Raw genomic sequence first — 13980 nt, forward strand, 5'->3', positions numbered from 1 at the left:
ACGTTTTCATTTGACTTAGAAAGAATAGGACATCAATTTTGAGTTAGTGTAGCTATATCCCTGAGCAGTGTTTTCAAAACATTCAGCATACATTCACATTCACTTGACGTCCTGACAATCGATCTTCTTTCCATCGATAAATGCAAAAGGATCTCTAACCTTCTTCTCTAGCCTTTTTTACCACTGGCCAAAGTTTTTCCATTGCAACAGCATCTCCTGGAGTGAGAGCCTCTTGATTGCATAGTTATTCTCCATAAGAAACCTGGACTCCTTGGCTTCTTTCCATACGACATCTCTGCAGATTCTCACAGTTTTATTATATTTAGCTTTTATTTAACTAGGCAAGTCAGTTAAGAACAAATTCTTATTGTAAATGACGGCCTTGGAACAGTGGGTTAGCTGCCTTGTTCCGAGGCAGAACGACAGATTTTTACCTTGTCAGCTCGGGGATTCGATCTTGCAACCTTCCGGTTACTAGTCCAACGCTCTAACCGTTAGGCTACCTGCCGCCCCACATTGTGAACCACATGATGGATGTCCGCGGAGATCTGTCATCTCTTTGCTTTCCCAGGCGGTGCACCACGTCGATGACATCTGGGAGCTTGTCTCGAATCCTGGGTGCTACTTTCCCGAGGATGTCAATGGTAACGCTCCGTATGCTCTCCCAGTCCTCTTCTCGCATCCTATGCAGTTTCAGGTTCCATCTCCGGCTGTGGCGCTGGACTTCGATGATATGATATTCTGTCGCATTTGGAGATTCACCTGTTGCAGTTTCTGTATTTCAGCTTCAATGGTCAATATTTTTTTTGCTTTGGGTTGACACCTGGTTGAGATGTTGCTGCACAGTGGCTGAGAGAGACTATTGATTTGGAGGTAGTCTCTGTTGTTTTTTTCAATGATGGCCAGTTTCTCAAAGATGGCTTTGGGAATGTCAGGGTTGGTAGAACCATTTTTGACTGCTCTGTATTTGGCTGGAAGGACTCTTAGGTGGCAGTAGTGAGAATAATTCAAAATTTTGCCTTGAGTTCTGGAAAGTCTTCATGTGGGCTACTAGCATCTGAGGTGATAAGCATCTATTCAGCCATGCCTTGTCCTTTTCGGTTTCTTCTGCCCATGTAGTCGTGTGATCACCGTGTTTTCCAGTCACCTTCTGTTACTTCATATAGGCAAGGTTCAGATTACCCCCCAAAAAAGATTAAATCTTTGAATATTGATCATAATCTTCCTGGTTTATCGAAACATACGTTCAAATACACCCGCTCTTGGACTCCCTCTTGTTAGCATGGTCTGTGTTACCATGGAGAAGTGGCAACAACATAGGTGATGTTGGCATGGAAACGACACAGGAGCGAGTGATAAGACACTGGGGGACGCGCCATCACAGACGATCCCACTCCACTACACCGTGTTTCTGGGAGTAGGGTGAAGTTGCCCCTAAATGCTGGGTAATTTCCCCCATGAGGCCTAATGGTTAAGTTTAGTATTGGGGAAAGGCAAGCTTATCCTAGATCTGTACCTAGGGGAAACTTTATCCCGGAGCACTTTACTACAGGGTCCTTCTCTGACCCTGACACACAGTGCTATGAACCAGGACAGCCTCACCTTTTCAGTTTCCCCTTTAGGCCTAGTCATCTTTTTTTTCAATTTGAGGTCATAGAGATCCTATAATAAATGTTCTACATGTAATTCTACGTTTAAGGTCTACAATATGTGAAGAATACATCCTATTTAACTCATAGGTGAAAAATATGGTTTATTATATTCTTCTTTCCACATGATTTTGATTGGATGTTTTCCACTATATGAGTGGATGTCATGTCTTTTGTGTGGGTGTCGGAGTAGGTCAATTACGGCTCATCTGAGTGTGGGTAGTGTGTGGTTTTGTGACGTCATGATTACCGGAGTAGTTTCCGACGAGGCTGTCAATGAAAGTGCTTTGGTAGAATTGGCGTAGTGTGGCTGGCACACCCCTACTCTACTCTCATCCAAAGCTTGTGTTTGTCAGTTAGGATAATTCAGTGCCTTAACGTGGTGAATTTTACCATAAAACTCTGGCCTAAAGGCCAGAGTAAAGTGTCAATAGCTCTGGGGAGGAAAAAAAAACTAGGCTACTCATGACTCCTATTTCATCACCACCTTAAGTGGGATCCCACAATACCCTCACAGCCTTTTTATAACTGCCTTTCACCACATTATCTACTACTTCCTATCTACAGTTTGATCTTGCTCTTGTCCTCACTTCGTCACACTCACTCTCTCTTGATCCCTTTCTTTCCTTCTCCTCCCCCACAACCTCTTTCATAAGTGTTTTTATATTGAGTACTGGCACCCTCTCTCTCCCTCTAGGAGATGTTGGGGCCCAGGCCCTGTTCTCAGTGCCACGGAGGCCTGGCTTTGGCACCATGGGGAAGCCTATCAAGCTGCTGGCCAACTGCTTCCAGGTGGATATCCCCAAGATGGACGTCTACCTCTATGAAGTAGACATCAAGCCCGAGAAGTGCCCACGTCGCGTCAACAGGTAAACAGCTGTCCGTCAGTCAGCGTCAATATTCTCAAACCCACACAAACTGGCTGCAGATCTTTCATGTGATCTCATGAACTGTACTTTGCATCACTTTACCCACTTAAAAGACCAGGGTTATGGAGCAGTGTTGGAGAGTTGATATATTTGTCTCTCTGGTGCCCCTATAGGGAGGTGGTGGACTCCATGGTGAAGCACTTCAAGGTGACCATCTTTGGGGACCGAAGGCCAGTCTACGATGGGAAGAGGAGCCTCTACACAGCCAACCCCCTACCAGTCGCCACAGCGGGGGTGAGTTGCGCGCGCACACAAGATACACATGATAACATTTCTAGTGTAATTTACAATGTTGAATGTCAGATGGGTGTGCTAGTGATACATTGAGTTCCTTGATCTCCCATATATATTCTCCTCAGGTGGATCTGGATGTCACCCTGCCAGGGGAGGGGGGTAAGGATCGCCCCTTCAAAGTGTCCATCAAGTTTGTGTCGCTAGTCAGCTGGCACCTGCTGCACGAGGTCCTGATGGGGCGCACCATGCCTGAGCCCTTGGAGCTGGACAAGCCCATCAGCACCAACCCTGTACACGCAGTGGATGTGGTGCTGCGACACCTGCCTTCCATGAAGTGAGTGACTGCTGCCGCCCTAGTGGACAGCACTGGCATACAGATTTATCTATGGTATGAGGGCCAAGGCGTGTCCACGTACTGTAGAACTGCTATAAAAAGCTCTATGCTGTGTTTTATTTTAATTTTTTTCGATGTGGAACAAGCTATTCTGTTTGGTGTGCAGTTTAAGAGTATATATGTATTTATATTAGAGGTCGACCGATTAATCGGAATGGCCGATTAATTAGGGGCGATTTCAAGTTTTCCCAACAATCGGAAATCGGTATTTTTGCACGCCGATTTTGCCTATTTAAAAAAATAAAAATAATGTACAACTTTATTTAATAAGCCAAGTCAGTTAAGAACACATTCTTATTTTCAATGACGGCCTAGGAACGGTGGGCCTTGTTCAGGGGCAGAACGACAGAATTTTACCTTGTCAGCTCAGGGATTCAATCTTGCAACCTTACTTTTATCTAGTCCAACGCTCTAACCACCTGCCTCACGAGGAGCCTGCCTGTTACGCGAATGCAGTAAGAAGCCAAGTTAAGTTGCTAGCTAGCATTAAACATATCTTATAAAAAACAATCAATCAATCATAATCACTAGTTATAACTACACATGGTTGAAGATATTACTAGTTCATCTAGCGTGTCCTGTGTTGCATATAATCAATGCGGTGCGCAATCGCGAAAAAGGACTGTCATTGCTCCAACGTGTACCTAACCATAAACATAAATGCCTTTCTTAAAATCAATACACAGAAGTATATATTTTTAAACCTGCATATTTAGCTAAAAGAACGGTTTGCAGGCAATATTAACCAGGTGAAATTGTGTCATTTCTCTTGCGTTCATTGCACGCAGAGTCAGGGAACAGTTTGGGCCGCCTGGCTCATTGCGAACTAATTTGACAGAATTTTACGTAATTATGACATAACATTGAAGGTTGTGCAATGTAACAGCAATCCGTTAGATAAAATACGGAACGGTTCCGTATTTCACTGAAAGAATAAACGTTTTGTTTTCGAAATTATAGTTTCCGGATTCGACCATATTAATGACCTAAGGCTCGTATTTCTGTGTGTTATTATGTTATAATTAAGTCTATGATTTGATAGAGCAGTCTGACTGAGCGATGGTAGGCACCAGCAGGCTTGTAAGCATTCATTCAAACAGCACTTTCGTGCGTTTGCCTGCAGCTCTTCGCAATGCTTCAAGCATTGCGCTGTTTATAACTTCAAGCCTATCAACTCCTGAGATTAGGCTGGTGTAACCGATGTGAAATGGCTAGCTAGTTAGCGGGGGTGTGCGCTAATAGTTTTTCAAACGTCACTTGCTCTGAGACTTGGAGTAGTTGTTCCCCTTGCTCTGCATGGGTAACGCTGCTTCGAGGGTGGCTGTTGTCGATGTGTTCCTGGTTCGAGCCCAGGTAGCGGCGAGGAGAGGGATGGAAGCTATACTGTTACACTGGCAATACTAAAGTGCCTATAAGAACATCCAATAGTCAAAGGTATATGAAATACAAATCGTATAGAGAGAAATAGTCCTATAATTCCTATAATAACTACAATTTAAAACTTCTTACCTGGGAATATTGAAGACTCATGTTAAAAGGAACCACCAGCTTTCATATGTTCTCGTGTTCTGAGCAAGGAACTTAAACGTTAGCTTTCTTACATGGCACATATTGCACTTTACTTTCTTCTCCAAAACTTTGATTTTGCATTATTTAAACCAAATTGAACATATTTCATTATTTATTTTAGGCTAAATTGATTTTATTTACGTATTATATAAAGTTATAATAAGTGTTCATTCAGTATTGTTGTAATTGTCATTATGACAAATTAAAAAAATAATTGGCCGCTTAATCGGTATCGGCTTTTTTTGGTCCTCCAATAATTGGTATCGGCTTTTTTTGGTCATCCAGGATGGCACATCAATGCGAGCTGTGGCAAGAAGTTTTGCTGTGTCTGTCAGCGTAGTGTCCAGAGCATGGAGGCGCTACCAGGAGACAGGCCACTACATCAGGAGACGTGGAGGACGCCGTAGGAGGGCAACAACCCTTTATGCAAGGAGGAGCAGGAGGAGCACTGCCAGAGCCCTGCTAAATGACCTCCAGCAGGCCACAAATGTGCATGTGTCTGCTCAAACGGTCAGAAACAGACTCCATGAGGGTGGTACGAGGGCCCGACGTCCACAGGTGGGGGTTGTGCTTACAGCCCAACATCCTGCAAGATGTTTGGCATTTGCCAGAGAACACCAAGATTGGCAAATTCGCCACTGGCGCCCTGTGCTCTTCACAGATGAAAGCAGGTTCACACTGAGCACATGTGACAGACATGACAGAGTCTGGAGACGCCGTGGAGAACGTTCTGCTGCCTGCAACATCCTCCAGCATGACCGGTTTGACGGTGGGTCAGTCATGGTGTGGGGTGGCATTTCTTTGGGGGGCCACACAGCCCTCCATGTGCTCGCCAGAGGTAGCCTGACTGCCATTAGGTACCGAGATGAGATCCTCAGACCCCTTGTGAGACCATATGCTGGTGCGGTTGGCCCTGGGTTCCTTCTAATGCAAGACAATGCTAGACCTCATGTGGCTGGAGTGTGTCTGCAGTTCCTGCAAGAGGAAGGCATTGATGCTATGGACTGGCCCGCCCGTTCCCCAGACCTGAATCCAATTGAGCACATCTGGGACATCATGTCTCGCTACATCCACCAACGCCACGTTGCACCACAGACTGTCCAGGAGTTGGCGGATGCTTTAGTCCAGGTCTGGGAGGAGATCCCTCAGGAGACCATCCGCCACCTCATCAGGAGCATGCCCAGGCGTTGTAGGGAGGTCATACAGGCACATGGAGGCCACACACACTACTGAGCCTCATTTTGACTTGTTTTAAGGACATTACATCAAAGTTGGATCAGCCTGTAGTGTGGTTTTCCACTTTAATTTTGAGTGTGACTCCAAATCCAGACCTCCATGGGTTGATAAATTTGATTTCCATTGATCATTTTTGTGTGATTTTGTTGTCAGCACATTCAACTATGTAAAGAAAAAAGTATTTAAAAATAATATTTAATTCTTTCAGATCTAGGATGTGTTATTTTAGTGTTCCCTTTATTTTTTAGAGCAGTGTATTATATATCTATAGTATAGATTATTTCAAAGAAGATGTATAACCCAATGAAGCTAGATCTTGAATAAAACATGATTAGTAGAGTAATTCAATTCATTTTCTGTCTGTGAAAGGTGACCCTCTTTCTTCTCCCCAGGTACACCCCAGTGGGGCGCTCCTTCTTCTCCGCCCCAGAGGGTTACGACCACCCCCTGGGTGGGGGTAGGGAGGTGTGGTTCGGCTTCCACCAGTCGGTGCGGCCCGCCATGTGGAAGATGATGCTCAACATTGACGGTGAGGGCCCTTGACTGTGAAGAACATGGACAATGATTAAAAAATATATTCTTTACTATTGGCAGGGACTTGTTTCCTTCCATGTTGTCTGGATGATGATGATGTAGTAGCTCACTCAGTCTGTGAGGTCTCAATCAATCAAATGTATTTCTAAAGCCCTTTTTACATCAGCAGTTGCCACAAAGTGCTTATTCAGAAACCAAATCTAAAACCCCAGAGAGCAAGCATTGCAGATAAAGAAGCACGGTGGCCAGGAAAAACACCCTAGAAAGGCAGGAACCTAGGCAGAAACCTAGGAAGAAACCTAGAGAGGAACCAGGCTGTGTGAGGTGGAGATTATAGGAGTACATGGCCATTAAGTCCAGATCGTTCTTCAAGATGTTCATAGATGGCTAGCAGGGTCAAATAATAATCACAGTGGTTGTAGAGGGTGCAACAGGTCAGAACCGCAGGAGTAAATGTCAGTTGGCTTTTCAAAGCTGAACATTCAGAGGTTATGACAGCAGGACAACAGGTCAGGGTTCCATAGCCGCAGGCAGAACAGCAGGAACTATTAGCAGCACGACCAGGTGGACTGGGGACGGCAACAGCCAAGAGTCATCAGGCCACGTAGTCCTGAGGCATGGTCCTATGGCTCAGATCCTCCAGGAGGGGAGAGACACACACTGTCTTGATGGGGGAAACTGAGCTGACTACAATGACTGTGCTATGGGCAGACTCCACTAAGCTGGCAATGACTAGGGTTTTAAATTTGTCAGAGCTAATGGTGGGAGGCTTCGGCCGCTCAGACCCCGTAAACGGGTGGAGGACGGACCTGAGAATGCTCGGGCTCTGACTCCGATTCGCTGCTTAGTGGGAAAAACCGGTTGAAAGTCACTGTTGGCTGAATGAGCGACACTGGTTAAGACTGCCAGCAGCATTTATTTCCAGAAGCTGTGGAAAAAATGTCCTGCTGCGGGAACTGTGGGGGGGATTTCACACTACTACCTGTACTTACTGGTGGCACAGAATTGCCCTTGCCTAACGATTGCGTCTCGCAACTTGGCTATCCTCACCATAAGGCGATAGTTCTCCTGCATATTATGAGTAGGTCTATAGCGACTGCATTTCAAAGTAATTTTACTCCGCTTTTTCGGCTGGTGGAGGTCCTACAGATCCATGTCCAGAAAGTGTCCGGGGCGGAAAACTTGGTTGAAAAAACGTTGAGTGAGGACAAAACTAAGACGTTGGTAAATTAGTTAAATACAGAGTTTGATTTAATAGTTATTAAAAGTGTTTGGCTCCTGCCAAGTAGCATCAAACAGCACGGAGGCAGCGTGGAAGTGTCTGAGTTGCATCGTGTTTACTTATGTCTTTGATTAGTCCAATTGGAATAGAATTCAGCCTATCCCTCATGTTTTCTTTGGTTGTAAAGCTATCAGAATTGGGTTCCTTAGCTACATTGAAGTCCCTGATTTCGAATGAACCTAATCTAACTCTTACTCTTTGGATTTGGTTGTAGACTATCATAACTTGGATCCTTCCGCATTGAAGTAACTTATTTTCATTTGACCACTTCTCATCTATAGTATCAGCCACGGCGTTCTACAAGGCCCAGCCGGTGATCCAGTTCATGTGCGAGGTCCTGGACATCCACAACATAGACGAGCAGCCCCGGCCCCTCACTGACTCCCACAGGGTCAAGTTCACCAAAGAGATCAAAGGTATGCAGAGTGACGTCACCACCACCCCAGGCTCGGGAGTGCTAACACTGCTAGACTCCTTGCATCACTGTTGAACTCCAGGGCGAATGTTTTTGTCATTCTGACTTTGTTTTGGTTGTAGGGATATTGGTAATGGTTTTACGACCTACCAAATTGTACACACCACATGAAAATGTGTTTGCATTGAAACTATATAATTATAGTTGGATAGTTCTTCTCACACATATTACCCTCCTTCCTTTGTTGTGTCCAGGTCTGAAGGTGGAAGTGACCCACTGCGGGACGATGCGGAGGAAGTACAGAGTGTGTAACGTGACTCGTCGTCCTGCCAGCCACCAGACGTGAGTACCTACACAGAGAGACGGGGATATGTGTAGTTTAACTCTGACACATTCTCCATTGAGATGAAGTTTATTCCTGGAATAAAAAGCAATCTGTGTCCAGGAAGCCACCCCAAAGAGTTAAACATGAGAACTAGATAAGCACAAAGTCACAAAAACAACTCCATGTTCCTCTTCCCCGAACCCCCAGGTTCCCCCTGCAGCTGGAGAATGGTCAGACAGTGGAGCGCACGGTGGCCCAGTACTTCAGAGAGAAGTACAGCCTGCAGCTGAAGTACCCCCACCTCCCCTGCCTACAGGTGGGCCAGGAGCAGAAACACACCTACCTGCCTCTGGAGGTGAGTACTCCTGGCTCTTTGTACTTTTGACCAATTATCAACCTCTTTGATTATGTGCATTATTGCTTTGTTTATGGGAGTTTGCGCTCAGCAGCCGTGATCTTAGTCAGCATAAGTAGAGACCTGAGTTATTGTCTTTCATGTGGTCAGGATCAACTCAGGGCCCTAAGCATCAAACTGTACCAGTTCTGCTCTCTCTACTGTATTAAGTTACTTTAACTCACATTCCTATGTGTCTCCTTGCAGGTATGCAACATAGTAGCTGGCCAGCGCTGTATTAAAAAACTCACTGATAACCAGACGTCCACCATGATCAAAGCCACGGCCCGCTCTGCCCCAGACAGACAGGAGGAGATCAGCAGGCTGGTGAGTACTCTCTATAGCGCCCTTGAATGACTGCGAGGTGTTACGACTACTGAGTGACATGTCTTTATAATTCATCTTACTAATTGATATAGCACTTTTCCAGATACTCAAATTACTTACATACAGTAGTAAGGGGGAAACTCGTCTCATCCACCACCAATATGATGCACCTGCTTAAGTTAATAATAATAATTTCCTGTTTTGCTACTACCCCTCTATCCTCCTCTTCTCTCATTCACTCCAACTCTGTATCCAGGTGCGGAGTGCGAACTATGAGGCGGACCCGTTCGTCCAGGAGTTTCAGTTCCGCGTGCGTGACGAGATGGCTCAGGTGACGGGCCGTGTGCTGCCGGCCCCCGGGCTGCAGTACGGCGGCAGGGCAAGCTTGGAACACTTCATGGTACCTACCCTTTAAATCATCCTTCATCCGCATGTCTCTGTAATTTAGCTTCCCCGTCTCTCTCTTTCTTGCCCCTGGCTCTTTCATTTAGTCACTTTTGACATTTACGTCATTTAGCAGACGCTCTTACCCAGATCAACTTACAGGAGAAATTAGGGTTAAGTGTCTTGCTCAAGAGGACATAGAAAGATTTTTCACCTAGTCAGCTCGGGGATTCGAACCAGCAACCTTTCGGTTACTGGTCCAACGCTCTTAACTGCTAGGCGACCTGCCGCCAATTGTCAATCTCTACCACCCTCTCTCTTTCACCCACCTCTGTTTTTTTTCTCTGAAAATAATGATTACTACTTTACTTGTGTGAAGGCTATGACAAATAGCATGACAATGTTTTTAGATTCATTAAATGACCATTTCGAAGAAAATACAAACAACATTTTCTCAATCTTTTAGAACCAATTGGTCTCTCCACCTTTCTGTCTATGTCTGTACTGTCTGTGTATTTATGTATGTGTGTGTGTGGGTGGCAGTCCCAGCAGATGAACCCTGCGGTGTCATTGCAGAACCGCACGGTGGCCACGCCCAGCCACGGCGTGTGGGACATGAGGGGCAAACAGTTCCACACTGGGGTGGAGATCAAGATGTGGGCCATCGCTTGCTTTGCCACACAGAGGCAGTGTCGTGAGGAGATCCTCAAGTGAGTGCTGTCTGTCTTATACAAACATACATCATAAACACACACACAGGTCTCTTTTTCAACAGATAAATACTCAACCCAATGCAATAACATTATAACCAACTAAAAAAATAGCATTATTAGCATATCTATTATGTTATCACATTTCTTAGTTTCTTTTGGTTGGTGTCTGCAACACTAACAGTACCAGTCAAAAGTTTGGACACACCTACTCATTCAAAGGGTTTTCTTTTTTAAAACTATTTTCAACATTGTATAATAATAGTGAAGACAAACTATGCAGTAACACATAAGGAATCATGTAGTAACCAAAAAAGTGTTAAATAAAAATATATTTTAGATTCTTCAATGTAGCCACCCTTTGCCTTGATAACAGCTTTGCACACTCTTGGCATTCTCTCATCCAGCTTCGTGAGGAATGCTTTTCCAACAGTCTTGAAGGAGTTCCCACATATATGGGGTGGCAGGGTAGCCTAGTGGTTAGTGCGGAAGGTTGCAAGATCGAATCCCCGAGCTGACAAGGTACAAATCTGTCGTTCTGCCCCTGAACAAGGCAGTTAACCCACTGTTCCCCAGTAGGCTGTCATTGTAAATAAGAATTTGTTCTTAACTGACTTGCCTAGTTAAATACAGGTAAAATAAAAATATGCTGAGCTTGTTGGCTGCTTATCCTTCACTCTGCAGTCCAACTCATCCCAAACTATCTCAATTGGGTTGAGGTCGGGTGATTGTGGAGGCCAGGTCATCTGATGCAGCACTCCATTACTCTCCTTGGTCAAATAGCCCTTACACAGCCTGTTTTGGGTCATTGTCAGGGTTGAAAAGCAAATGGTAGTCCCACTAAGCGCAAACCAGATGGGACGGCATATCGCTGCAAAATGCTGTGGTAGCCATGCTGGTTAAGCAAAGCACCATCACACCACCACCTCCATACTTCACGGTGGGAACCACACATACAGAGATCATCCGTTCACCTACTCTACATCTCACAAAGACACAGCAGTTGGAACCAAAAATCACACATTTGGACTCATCAGACCAAAGGACAGATTTCCACCAGTCTATGTCCTTTGCTCGTGTTTCTTGGCCCAAGCAAGTCTCTTCTTCTCATTGGTGTCCGTTAGTAGTGGTTTCTTGGCAGCAATTTGACCATGAATGCCTGATTCACTCAGTTTCCTCTGAACAGTTGATGTTGAGATGTGTCTGTTACTTGAACGCTGTGAAACATTTATTTGGGCTGCAATCTGAGGTGCAGTTAATTCTAATGAACTTATCATCTGCGGCAGAGGAACTCTGGGTATTTCATGTGGCGGTCCTCATGAGAGCCAGATTCATAATACGCTTGATGGTTTTTGCAACTGCACTTTCAAAGTTCTTGGAATGTAAAGTAATGATGGACTGTCGTTTTTCTTTGCTTATTTGAGCTGTTCTTGCCTTAATAATAATACTTGGTATTTTATCAAATAGGGCTATCTTCTGTATACCCCCTTGTCACAGCACAACTTATTGGCTCAAAGCATTAAGAAGGAAAGAAATTCCACAAATGAACTTAAGAAGGTGACTACCTCATGAAGCTGGTTGAGAGAATGCCAAGAGTGTGCAAAGCTGTCATCAAGGCAAAGGGTGGCTACTTTGGATATCTAAAATATAAATATATTTGGTTACTGCATAATTCCATATGTGTTATTTCATAGTTTTGATGTCTTCACTATTATTCTATGTCAGAAATAGTAAAAATAAAGAAAAACCCTTGAATTAGTAGGTGTCTAAACTTTTGACTGGTACTGTACGTCTCTGTAACTGTCTCTTTGGGTCTCCTCATCCTCCCTCTCTTTCTCATTCTTGCTCTTTTTCTCATCCTCTCGCTCTCTTTCCCTACATCTCTACAGAGGTTTTACTGACCAGCTGCGTAAGATCTCTAAGGATGCTGGGATGCCCATCCAGGGCCAGCCATGTTTCTGTAAGTACGCTCAGGGATCAGACAGCGTAGAGCCCATGTTCAGGCACCTGAAGAACACCTACGCTGGCCTGCAGCTCATCATCGTCATCCTACCTGGAAAGACCCCAGTCTATGGTACAGACTAGACACTGTTTAATTTTGTTTTACGTTTGATGAATTTGTTTTTTTACTTTTATTTTCTAAAAACTCTATTCACATACCATTTATTTGTATGTTATTTCCATAGCCTGAGTATATACAGTACCAGTCCAAATTCTGTACACACCAGGGTGTTTTGTTTATTTTGCCTATTTTTTTATATTGTAGAATAATAGTGAAGACATCAAAACTATGAATTAACTAACACATGAAATCATGTAGTAACCAAAAACGTGTTAAATCTAAATATATTTAATATTTTAGATTCTTCACCCTTTGCCTTGATGACAGCTTTGCACACTCTTGGCATTCTCTCAACCAGCATCATGAGGTAGTCACCTGGAGTGCACTTGAATTAACAGGAGTGCCTTAAAAGTTCATTTGTGGAATTTCTTTCCATCTTAATGCATTTGCGCCAATCAGTTGTGTTGTGAAAAGGTAGGGGTGGGTTACAGAAGATAGCCTTATTTGGTAAAAAACCAAGTCCATATTATGGCAAGAATAGCTCAAATAAGCAAAGAGAAACGACAGACCATCATTACTTTAAGACATGAAGGATAGTCAATCTGGAAAATTTCAAGAACTTTGAAAGTTTCTTCAAGTGCAGTTGCAAAAACCATCAAGCGCTATGATGAATCTGGCTCTCATGAGGACCGCCAAATGAAAGACCCAGAGTTACCTCTGCCGCAGACGATAAGTTCATTAGAGTTAACTGCACCTCAGATTGCAGCCCAAATAATTGCTTCACAGAGTTCAAGTAACAGACACATCTCAACATCAACTGTTCAGAGGAAACTGTGTGAATCAGGCGTTCATTGTCAAATTGCTGCAAAGAAACCACTACTAACGTACACCGGTAAGAAGAAGACACTTGTTTGGGCCAAGAAACACGAGCAAAGGACATTAGACTGGTGGAAATCTGTCCTTTGGTCTGATGAGTCCAAATTTGAGATTTTTGGTTCCAAACACCGTGTCTTTGTGAGATGCAGAGTAGGTGAACGGATGATCTCTGTATGTGTGGTTCCCACCGTGACGCATGGAGGAGGAGGTGTGATGGTGTGGGGGTGCTTTACTGGTGACACTGTCCTTTGATTTATTTAGAATTCAAGGCACACTTAACCATCACAGCATTCGGCAGTGATACGCCATCCCATCTGGCTTGCGCTTAGTGGGGATATAATTTGTTTTTCAACAGGACAATGACCTTAAACACACCTCCAGGCTGTGTAAGGGCTATTTTACCAAGGAGAGTGATGGAGTGCTGCATCAAATGACCTGGCCTCCACAATCATCCGACCTCAACCCAATTGAGATGGTTCAGGATGAGTTGGACTGCAGAGTGAAGGAAAAGCAGCCAACAAGTGCTCAGCCGATGTGGGAACTCCTTCAAGACTGTTGGAAAAGCTGGTTGAGAGAATGCCAAGAGTGTGCAAAGCTGTTATCAAGGCAAAGGGTGGCTTCTTTGAAGAATCTCAAATAAAAATGTATGTTGATTTGTTT

At 44.3% G+C, this 13980-nt stretch overlaps 1 protein-coding gene across 2 annotated transcripts in view; it reads left to right on the forward strand.

The window, feature by feature from the left end:
• LOC112230022 (protein argonaute-3) overlaps positions 1 to 13980 on the forward strand; it is a 39032-nt gene that overhangs the window by 16316 nt on the left and 8736 nt on the right. Inside the window, exons 2-12 of one of the 2 annotated variants that reach the window (XM_024396241.2) lie at positions 2347 to 2518; positions 2692 to 2812; positions 2938 to 3146; positions 6404 to 6540; positions 8109 to 8243; positions 8497 to 8584; positions 8775 to 8922; positions 9169 to 9288; positions 9545 to 9688; positions 10216 to 10382; positions 12272 to 12456. In XM_024396241.2, coding sequence (XP_024252009.1) covers positions 2347 to 2518; positions 2692 to 2812; positions 2938 to 3146; positions 6404 to 6540; positions 8109 to 8243; positions 8497 to 8584; positions 8775 to 8922; positions 9169 to 9288; positions 9545 to 9688; positions 10216 to 10382; positions 12272 to 12456 — 1626 coding nt within the window. The remainder of the gene's footprint in view (positions 1 to 2346; positions 2519 to 2691; positions 2813 to 2937; positions 3147 to 6403; positions 6541 to 8108; positions 8244 to 8496; positions 8585 to 8774; positions 8923 to 9168; positions 9289 to 9544; positions 9689 to 10215; positions 10383 to 12271; positions 12457 to 13980) is intronic. The other variant, XM_024396242.2, reaches the window with a different exon arrangement.

Source organism: Oncorhynchus tshawytscha, linkage group LG31 (assembly GCF_018296145.1).
Source record: "Oncorhynchus tshawytscha isolate Ot180627B linkage group LG31, Otsh_v2.0, whole genome shotgun sequence".
Taxonomy (NCBI): Eukaryota; Metazoa; Chordata; class Actinopteri; order Salmoniformes; family Salmonidae; genus Oncorhynchus; species Oncorhynchus tshawytscha.